The sequence below is a fragment of the Fulmarus glacialis genome, unplaced genomic scaffold (assembly GCF_000690835.1).
Source record: "Fulmarus glacialis isolate BGI_N327 unplaced genomic scaffold, ASM69083v1 scaffold30673, whole genome shotgun sequence".
NCBI lineage: Eukaryota > Metazoa > Chordata > Aves > Procellariiformes > Procellariidae > Fulmarus > Fulmarus glacialis.
The window spans coordinates 8103-19167 of NW_009201474.1; the positions used below are offsets into that span (position 1 = coordinate 8103).

General features: G+C 47.2%; 1 protein-coding gene across 1 annotated transcript; it reads right to left on the bottom strand.

Annotated features, from left to right (window-relative positions):
• Positions 1 to 4517: 4517 nt before the first annotated feature.
• On the bottom strand, positions 4518 to 10650 carry MIEF1 (mitochondrial elongation factor 1). Its single transcript, XM_009573963.1, has 5 exons — positions 10552 to 10650; positions 9211 to 9359; positions 8875 to 9055; positions 6604 to 6866; positions 4518 to 5498 (listed from the first exon to the last, which is right to left on the bottom strand). Exons 2-5 carry the CDS (start codon positions 9352 to 9354, stop codon positions 4692 to 4694), a joined length of 1395 nt encoding a protein of 464 aa, XP_009572258.1. The 5' UTR covers positions 9355 to 9359; positions 10552 to 10650; the 3' UTR covers positions 4518 to 4691.
• Positions 10651 to 11065: the final 415 nt, after the last annotated feature.

An 11065-nucleotide genomic window follows, 5' to 3' on the forward strand; every position in this document is an offset into this window, starting at 1 on the left:
TCAATTATTTCTTCTCTACATTAAACAAACCCATATCTTTTGATCTTTCCTCCCTATTCATGCCGGGACAGCTTTTATGCAAAGGTGCAAACCGCTGCATACATTAAACATGCATTGCAAGCTCTAGGCTTTCCAGGGGCATTAACTCAAGGGGGTAATACCTGGCACAGATTCCACAGAGCAGCTCGTTGTAGCTGTTCCCATAAGACTCCATATGATGTGAAATGTTCTTGATCTCATCTGATCTGTTTCTACCACAGAACAGATTAAAGGAAAAAAACAAAAACAAAACAACACAGGCAAGGGGTATCAGAAAAAAAAAAGTTGGAGATGTACACTCCCTTTCTATCATAACATATCCTCCAAAAAAGTTAAATGTTAATTGCTGAGTCCTCATTAGAACAAGTCTCGCAGGACAACGTTGTCACCGTAGCGTGTCTTCCCAGAATTAAGGAGCCTGGGATCCATAAAAAGCGGCATCACTTCGTGCTTTACTTGACATCCAACGCTTGGCCCCACCTTGCCAAGTAGGCGCATAAAACTGGGTCTTGCTGTGAAGACCTTCAATAGGCCAGACACAGGCCCCTGGCACGGCGGCTTCCTCACTGCCTCAGGGCTGATGCTTGGATAAGAGAGGAGCGTATTTGGCAGGGGAGAGGATTGGCAGGTAGAAATCAAGGTGAGACTGAGCAAGGGCGGGGGAGTCTGCACGGGAAAGTTTAATATTAAGAAGCACGGAAGCCTGTGAAGTCTGAGGAACCACATGAAAGGCAGGTGCCTGCCCGGGCACGCGGGCTATCGGAGAAAGGATGGGAGGCACAGCGCCATAATTACGCATCATCTTGTGACTGATGCGAATGCTGCCAGGAGCCAGCACGCTGCAGTACCGTGCTGATTGCTCTCTCAAGGCACGTTGCAGAGCACTGAGCACCCAGAGCCGCAAAGGGAAAGCAGTGAATCAGCAAGGGGCATGTCGGTCCCTAAGCAGTGCTGTGGTGCAGAATTATGTCAGCATAAAGGTGATGCACTGAGACAAAAGCCGAGATGCTCCTTTGTTTATAAACACACCAGAAACAACCAGGTTATTGTGGAAAGTCATTTTATTTCAGAATTTCACGGACTCTGTCACAGACCATGCACTTAGACTCTCCCCTTTGCAAATCCACAGCCTCCAGCCCTGGGAGAGATGGGGCATCATCTCTTCACTTCTCACTGCGAGTACCCACATGCTAAGAGTGAGGGCCTTGATGGCAGCTCGCCAGGAGGCAGAAAACAGCCTCTTGTTTCCATAATTGCTTTCAAACACTGGAAAAGAAATCCATCTGACTTGAAGGATTAGCGGTGGAGCTCAGCAGCAGTGAAACCTCACTGCTGAACAAGTTGGTCCTCGCCCTGTGGTTACAGGGAACAAGATGACAATCTCATGGGAAGCTCGCATGAGCTAAGCTATAGCAGAACGCACCGAGGCATTCTTGGAGCCCAGGCAGCAACCAACCAAAAACACGCTCTGGGCCTCTTACAATCAATTTGTCTCCGAGCTGCTCTGCCAGGAAGGTGGCCGGGAGCTGCCCTTTTCACATTCAGCTTTAGGTTCTCCTGCTCTGTGCTACAGCTTTGACTAGGAAGGAGCCTACCTCTAGGGAAGGGAGCCCTCCGGGCTGTACGTCAACACGTGTACTGCATTTAATACTGAAAGGTGCCAGTTCGAAAGACTCTGCAACAGTCTGTTTGACCCACAGGCTGGGTACAGCATTAGTGTAAGTTTCCTGCATACTTACCCTGCTCCTTCTTCCCTGCCTCTTCCTGTATGCCTGACTCTGCTCTTGAAATACTCCTAGTTGCAGTGTCCCTGTGACCCATTACATCTTTGGCCTGTGCTGAGACTGCCACTGCCAGGGCAGCAATTGCCCACCTGGTGGCTGCCTGTAGGAAGTGAGCATCTGCCTCCTGAGAACGGGCTTGTGGCTAGCTCAGAGGAGGGAAAAAACTGAAGGGAAGAAATGATGGAAGTGAGTCAAGTGAAGTGGAGCAAAGTCTACAGAAAAGGCAAAAAGGCAGCTTCAGTCTCCATTTGATACACAAATTGAGTTCAATAGCAGCAAGAAATGGCCATAAAATATTAATTCATTAGGTTGCCAGGAAGAAGTAAAAGCATTCACATAAAAAATTCTATATACAGATATGTATGTGGCAACTGTTCTCAAGCCAGCTCAGACAGTGGCTTCCTCCTGTTTATGTCTCACCTTTTTTCTATCTACAGTTTTGATCATTCCAAACCATGTTGCTGCTCAATTCTGCATGAAGACCATGGTATTGGAGTCAGCACCACGTGAGGGTGAGATCACACGGAAGATATGAACATATGGGGAACTCCTGACAACCCCGATATTTTAATATTTTTGTTGACCTTCAAGTAATTAGAAGAAAGGGGAATTTCCCCCAATAGCCTATAGGCTCCAAAGTCTCATCTGTCTGCTTTTAGGGTAGGAAGGCTGACATCAGAAAGGCAGTGGAGGGCAGGGAAAGGAAGAGGGGAAAAAATATGGGAACCAGAGTGAAGAGCAATCAACAGCTGACCAACACTGACTGCTGCAAAACTTACAAAACACAAAATCATACAAACGGAATTTCTGTTAACCTTTTATAGACTACAGACTTTAAATACACACACAAACTTCAAAGTACACATCTGGCAATCTAGAAAATACCAGTACCCTAAGGATTAAATAATTTAAAATGCAACGTTGCGTTATCATTGTATACAGATTACTGTCTGACACATTGGCTAAAATGGACGGATTGTCCGAGAAAGATGCTCCCTCCCTCATCTCACCAGCACTGCCTCTAAGAAGAAAACAAGGGCTGAAGACTCCCTTCCATGGTTCCTCACCTTGAAACTTCTCTGTCAAAGGGGAGTAAGTCCTGAGAGGAAGGGAGGAGAAAAGGGTTCCTGCTCCCTCCAAACTCTGCTGCCGCAGTACCCCTCCTTCTTTGGCGAGGGAGGCCGGACAGCCAGGGGAAAAAAAAGGTGCTAAAGCTGGGGAAAGGCAAGTATGTTTCTGTAACAATAGCTGCGCTGGTCTTTTGAGAGAGAGACAGCCCCAGACTCAGGAGGACACCCTCCCTCCCCTTTCTGAAGACAGGAGGCCAGAAGGCTGAATGCAGAGTACACAGAGTCCACGTGGCTGGTGTAGGAGATACCGACAGTGCAGCAGCTGCCCCCCGAAATCCATACCACAATCAAGCAGCAGATGGGAGGGCAGCCAAGGGAGAACGGCCTGACAGCAGCCACAGAGTGGGCAGAACTGCATTACCAACAGGTGCAAACAGACTGAATGGGAAGGTGTGCCCTCTCCAGCTTTCTAAGAGTAATTGTAAACTGGGAGCACTGGAAAGTCAGCGCATGGGAATGAGGAAGGGGATGGACAGCCTCAGTTCTGAGGTGTCTGGGGAGCGGACTAAAACACATACTGAGAGCAGATGGCAAAGCCAACATATCTCTAAATGCCAGCTCTGCATATGTACCCTAATATCAGTGTATGGGACAGAACCTTGCTGATGACACCAGTTCAGTCCTATCACCTTCACAGACTTACAGCTGGTGAGAATCTGGCCTACGTGTGCTTATTACAAAGCCCTTTGAGGCAGGCAGTCTTGCTTCCACCTCCTATAAACCAGAACCGCCATAAGCTCTTGGGGAAAAGATGAAAAAAAAAAAATCCCTGTTCCCATGTGTGTCTCCCACCCCTCCCTCATAATCAACCTCTCTTCCTTTAGGCCAGAGACATCTAAGGAGCCACCCTGTTCTCCATTCCCAGGGCCATTCCCACCAGTAACACCCAGCAGATCAGGCTAGGCAGGAATGGCAAGCTCTGTTCCTTCAGCCTCATCACATAGCCAGACCACAAAGGTTTCTTCCTCCCCTATGACAGCTTCACTGAGAACTGCCCATACTGGAGGTTGTGTTGGAGCAGACTGGGCAAGCCTCAGCCTTACTCCTGAACCCAGCTTCCAAAGGATGAGAAGGCTCCATAGAAGCAGGAGCCATGGGCACAGGCATTCTCCTATTCCAAGCTCTACAGCCCTAAATACTGCCAGTGTAATCATTATCCACTCAGAAATAGAAGAAACAACCCTATCCAAAACATCTCACTCAGTCTGCCCTGCATGACTGGGTCAAAGGGACCAAAAAAAAAAAAAAAAAAAAAAGGAGGAAAGTGAGACAGTGTGGTACAGCAGAGAAAAAGAAACATGGGGCAAAGTCAGACTGGAGGAAAGGAAAAGACCAGGATGCAAGTCTGCTAAAATCGTCACTGGATTTACCAGCCCAGTTCCACCTTCTTCAGACCAAAATGGACTCGCTGCAGTAAGTGTACTACAGGAGAAAGAAGTGCATAGTTTGGTTTATTTTTTTTGGTAGACACATAAACATCAGTGGAATTTATGCAAAGATCTTAGAACTGCAGTTTTAGCCTCTTTTCCCTAGCCAATGGGTACCTGTTGGGGCAGAGATGGTGGAAATGGACCAGTAGCACCAAGAAATTCAGTGGGAGCACCAACTCCACAGCAGGAAATACTAGTGAACGAAAAGGAGACAGACAGAGAGAGAGAGAAGTGGAGGAGACATATTTCGCAGTAATCAAAGTCCACCTTGGCTAAACCCTATCAACACTTCCCTAGGTAAGGCCCCATTACGTCTGCAGCAAGACCTCTGGCTCTGACAGAGAGCTGTAGAGGGTATAGCCCAACTCATCCACTTCTTCGGGGGTGAGCTCTGAAAACAAGTTCACCTTGGGGTTCAGAGCACTAGGGAGGACACCTGCCTCCAAGTAGCGGATCAACCCCTTCAGCGCCTGCAAGAAGCGATCAGCCAGCATGTCCTGGGACCAGTTGGACTCTTCTTGGGATAGGTGCAGGATGACATTGGTGAGCTGGCTGGCAGTGAGGTGGCCTAGGGCTGGGTTTGACTTGCATACCGCTTTGAAGATCTTCAGGCACAAGCAACGGCAGCCAGAATCACACTGGTCCAGGGCTCGGAGGCGAGCCGTTTCTGCTGGCCGCAGGCTCAGTCGCCACAGATTGTCATTCTGGGCCAATCGATGGGGTTTGGCCACAAGGATGATGTCACCCAGTGTCAGGGATGGTAGGAAGTCAATAAAAAGATGCCGTTCTGGATCATATTGGACTTCCAGTGTCAAATCTGCTGGGGGAGGTGCTGGACGGATCACATAATCCAAGAGAGTCCCAATTGCTGGCCAGTTGATGGAGCCAGCTACAACTTTCTCAAAGGTGTCTGCTACAGCTTTGGGGGAAAGGTAACCTCCCACCACACAGCGGTCCCAGTAGCTGCTCCCACGGGGAAAGTACTCTGGGTTTTCCCGACGCACCAAGTAGAAGCCAGGAATGTTCATGATAGTGTCCTCCCCAGGGATGCACGACCACAGGTTCTGCTCCAGCATCAGAGGCACAATGAGCTGGATGTGGTCAGCTGTCACTACCTTTCACAAGAGAGAAAAGTCAGTAAGAACAAGCTTTCTCTCGCCACGCTCAGTTTTATTCACCACCTTTAGATAGCGTTCTGTTCAAAGGAACTTGAAATAAGGATTCAGCTGCCTCACTCTCATCTCTGCGAGGGTTTCACAGCCTCCCTTTGTCAAAAGAGATTCTGAAGGATTGTTTCCCATCATCAGTGGGGTAAGTCCAAGGTATAACCCAAGCTAGTGCTTATATGCTATGTACTATTTAGAGATGTGTAAATACTTCAGGACCTGACATGGACAGCATATAGACGAATCATTTTGCCTCCTATTGCTCTAAGTCCACTCCTTGGATGTGAGATGCAGCTGGCCCAGGGCACAGCAACACCATATGATAATTTAAAACAGGAGGCAGAGTATTAAGTTTCTAGACAAGCTTAAGTTGCCATGTTTTAATTATCCCATGCTACAACTAGTTACTGCCCTCACTCGGTCTGCCACATTGTTTGGAAAAAGGTCATTAAAAGATCCCTTTTCACCAACGTGATTAAGACCCCAGATCTAAGTTTCACTGGACATTCGACACTCCATTCCAGAGCTCTGACTCAAACAAAAAAGCGTGCCTCTGAATCACTCACTATAGCCATGGCCACCTTGCCATCAGGGAGATATGCAGCAGGGACTGCTGTCCAATCCAGGTCTGACATGCATTAAAAAAGAAAGAGTAGGGACGACCTACACGAATACACAGGTGTTCTAAGAGAATGTCATGTATTTGGAAGGAGATAGCAGGGACAGAGAGAAAACAGAGGTCTACCAGAGAAACAGCAAGAAAAGCACAGCTAAAGGGAGAGACAGAGGGGAAGGAAAGAAGGGCTGAGATAATCCGGAGAAATAAAACAGCAAAAAGCAAATTCTTTGCAGACAAAGCCGGAGCAGCCTGGTCACGCCTGTTCAAACACTATTGCAGAAATCAACGCCTGGCTCCACGGTGGGAAAGGCGACACCAAGAGCCTTATTACAGAGGAATGTTGTGCTGAGCCAGCACTGCCAACAGGGAAGCCTGAAATGCCCCTGCCTAGTCAGCCTTCTGAATAATGACCCATCACGCGGCCCCAGGAATTACCTGCAGATCATCATACAGGCTGCCGCTGAGGTACATGTCACGCAGGGGCATGTCCGGCAGCTTGGCACGTAGGAAGCTGCGCAGCTCAGCACAGATATCCACAGCTGCTTGCTTGGCCCGGGCCTGCTCATCCGCTGGGATAGCTACCTTCCTCCGATAATAAGCAAAGAGTTTTTCTTGCAAAGACAGACGAAGGCGGGATTTTTTCAGCTCCACTTGACTCCTCTTGGCAGATGGCTTGGGCTTTGTGGGTCGGAAAAAGTCTGCAAGACAGAAGGAAAACTGTTGATCATCTGCAGTGTTTCACTGTGAACCGATCTGCAGAAGAAAATCTGCAGTGCCGAAGTGCAGCCTCCTAGGTCTCAAAAGCTATCAGCAGACATTTTGCATGCTTTATGCAGGTACCAGTCAAAAGGGAGGTGCTGAAAAACTTCAAAAGATACTACTACAAGAATCAAACTGGATGAGAACAAGTTACTAGATTTGGAATTTAGCCAGGACAAGAATAACATTGTGTACAAGGAAGTAATTTTAATGGCTACGTGGGCAGTACCTCAGTTCAATTTCATCAAAAATTCAGTACCGTTACCAGTTCAGAAGCTTTTAACATAATGCCAGACCAGTGGATAAAACACTCTTGAACCACCGTTGCTATCTCATAAAGTTTTTAACATTATAATGGATTTTTACAAATTATCAGCAAAACCCAGTCCTGACTAGGGTGTGAGATCTGAGATCATGCCACTTGGAAATGAAATAGTTGTCAGGACTCTGATCAACATTTATCAGGACAGCGAGCTGACAGATCTTGAGGCCAACAGAGTTCAGGCAATGATAGCCCCAATGGAAACCTTCCTCAAACTTTCACTGGCCAGAGAGCAGAGAGTACGCTCTTAGGCACATATCAGCAATACAAAGCTTTACGCTGCCATCTGCGTTATTAAGCAATGTCTAACCTGCACAGATTCTCTAAGCCCCTTTTTTTCTGACTGGTTTCCTAAAGAAATAAGTCAATCTTTCCCATCTATCTTTCAGACTTCTTTTAATATGGACCAAAAATTTCAGAAATTACCAACGAGAATTAAGGAAGAATTTGGAAGGGCTGTGGTACTTAATGGGTGCAGGAAAAACCCCCAAGTCAGTGGCCCCATTAAGGCAATCAGCTGTTGCACATTTGTTTGGCAACAGGCATTTGGCCACGGAGCACATGCAGGATGGCTGACCAAGCTGCGCACAGACCCACCTCACCCAGCTTCAGCAGGTGCTGTCTCTTGTCCCACTGGGGTCTTTTGCTCAGATTTAAGGGTTTGTGTGAAAAGGAAATAGCCCGCAAAACCATAGGGAACCAGACTTCATTGCCTGTTCATGAAAAAACTTATTTTTCCATCTTAAGTTTTAATTTATTTTTAAGTCAAGAACGCAAGATGCCATCATCAATGGTTTTATTCCTCAATTCTCATCTTTGGGGACTCCAATCAAATGATCCAGACCCCATTTAACACAGCTGACTAGTTATTTAACGTTTCCTCAGTAGAAAATCCACTGCCATCCCGAAGCTGACTTTCTTGCAGAGAATCTGCAAATCAAGTTAAAGGCTTAATCCCGATTTTTATTTTAAATCTCCAAATGTAAATCTTCCAAAGTGACCAGGGACATGAAGTAAAATCTGTGAGAAAAACCAACCAAACACATATAACAAACACTGACGGACTCTAAATTACTTATTATCCCACTCAGAAAGAAGACTGCAGGTCACTTTTTAGAGCCTGATGAAGACTAACTCAGTGATAAGCAGCACTAAACAGGCAAACAGCATTACAGAAATTATTAGGAAAATGGTAGAAATAATATAGGAAATACTGTTATAAATTGCTAGTACGTTCACAATTTGAATATTCCCTTCTTAAAAAGACACAAACAAACTGGAATGGTCCAAAGAAAGGCAACAAAGACCTCCAAAGGAATGGAATGGCTTTTTCTGAGGAAAGATTGCACAGATAAGTATTCAGCTTGAAAGAGAAAAGACTGAGGGAGAATAAAGCTTAAGACCATGAAGTCACGAGAGGAATGAAGAATGCAAATAGATGACTATTATTCACTAGCTCCCAATCTGACTTCTAATTCTTGAAGTTACCAATAGACTTGCTTAAAAGAAAAACATCAAAATCCTGGGCTAGACAGAGTATTCTCTTTCCTGCGTTCCTTTAAATGAATACAGGGTTTATGAGCCTGGATGATTCTGCAATGCAGGAGCATCACCCTACTCCTCACCTGTGTCTGCGGCGGAAGGATCAGTGGGAAGGGTCTGCAGGGAGCGGCTGAGGTTAGTCTTCATGTCCTGGGTCAGTAAGCGCGAGGAGGAGCCCAGCCAGTTTGGCTCTTCCCAGCTTCTCTTTCCCGACTGGCTCAAGCGCGTGGGGCTGCTGGGAGCACTGATTGCCCGGTCGTACATCTAAAGCAACATCACCAGGCACAGTTTGAGTTGTTAAGGGCCCAATGTTTGCATTTTACCCAGCCTAGTGCCAGCATCCTGGGTCTTTTTGTTTCCCACTCCTTCTTTCCAGCGCCCCCGTGCTCAGGTCCCACCCCGCTGTCCCACATGCTCACCCGTTTGACGGCCAGCGTGGCGATGCCCAGCATAGCTGCTCCACCCACGCCCAGCACGAGCCGGGCGTTGGACAGCACAAAGTCGATGGCTGTGCCGATGCCGTTGTCATCTTTTTTCCCTTTGCGCTGCCCAGCGCCTGCCATCTCACCTGGAAGGAGCGGGAACATTAAACAAACGGGTCAAAACATGCAACCCTAATGGCTCACTCCCTTCTCCTCCACCCCACATTCACAGCTCTTGGGGTCTTGGCACAGAGCCACAGGAAGGGACCACCTAACCCTGCAACCTCTTTAATTATCTTCCCTCGAGAAGCTGGTTATTCCCAGATATGCCAGAACAATACTGACCAAGCTCTGCAATAACAGCATTTCTTTGCTTCCAGCTCCATTTATGACCTGAAGAAAAACATCCCGAATTTGACGTGGGGCTTCTAATCATTCAAGCAGGTTTAACTCTGCAATCACCTAATGCTTTTTAAAAAAGAAAGTAAGATTTACTTCAGCAATATTTTGCAATAAAGTCCTGTATTTCATGTAAAACTCTATCACTATTCAGATCTTTTCCTTTTAATTTGTGCTTCTCAACGAAAGCATGGCTTTTTTAATGTCAATTTATTTTCTTATTTTCAATCCAATGCGTGTAATTTTGCTAACAGACAAGGCGATGCAGGGATGGTCAACTGCTTGTCCGTTACAAATCAGCATCTTCCCAGGAGTTGACAGGCGGTCGCAGAGCATCCACTCCCAGACTCATTTTTGGACAATGGCTGGTCCCAGATACTTCAAAGACACCCAAGAATCAACAGTAGAGACCACAACACACCACAAAGGGAACAGCTCCCTTGCTTTCACCAGACATTTATTCCTTTTCTCAAGGCTGGTGCGTTTGACTCTCATACAAGTCACGTATAACATGACCATTAATATTTTCTTACACGTGTACTTTTGTTTCCTCCAATTCCCATTTAACCTGATTTTGATATTTAAATTTAAAGATTCTCCCTGGCCAACTACGTGTGTTGTAAAACATACTTTGTCACCGCTGTACCTGAGGTGACTCCTCAGTGAACCTACGTGAAAACACCAGGAAGCTCTCCCAACCTGACCTGAGATGTGTTTTCTAAGTCAGTTTCAAAGGTTCGGAGCCTGCCTGACTTGGATGGTTTAAAACTGCCCTTACATTTTTCTAAGGCCAAGCTACAATCTCAGGAGGAATGTTCCTGCCTTGATGAACCAGGAATACAGTGACTTTTCATCCCTAGGCAGAAAAAAATGCACTTTCACAAAGCTAACTGTAATAGTAGCGTTAAGAACGTGGTTTTATCACTGTAAATGACCTACCTGTGACCTAATGCATTTGTAAAGAGGAGAGCCCTCCTGGTGTGCCTGTAGAAGCACCTTCCAGATTTCTTCAAGACAGTGGTGGGCAGGAAGCGTTAATCATCTCTTTTGGTTGGTGAGGGGATTTTGGAAAGAAGAGGGAAGTAACCGGGGCCAAAAGGAGCTACAGGGAATCTCTAAACCAGGCCCCCGAGTTTGCTCTGCAGGAAAGCTTGCCCCTTCTCCAGCTGCCTTTCCTTGTCCTCCAGCCGCTGAAAAAAAGCCGCTGCAGCCCCTGGTTCTTGCGGAACTCGCGGCGGATGAAAGCGAGGTAGAAATCCCGGTCGGTGTAGCGCAGCCCACGGCCCTGGCGCAGCAGAGCCCGATAGAGGGTCAGGACAGCCTCCCGGGACCACGCTGCCATGGGGGACGGGTGCGTGGACAGGCGACCTAGAGAGAGGTGACAAATGCGGGATCCGAGTCAGCTTCTCCCTGCCCGAGGGACGCGCCGCCCGCCGCCTCCCCCTCCGTGCCT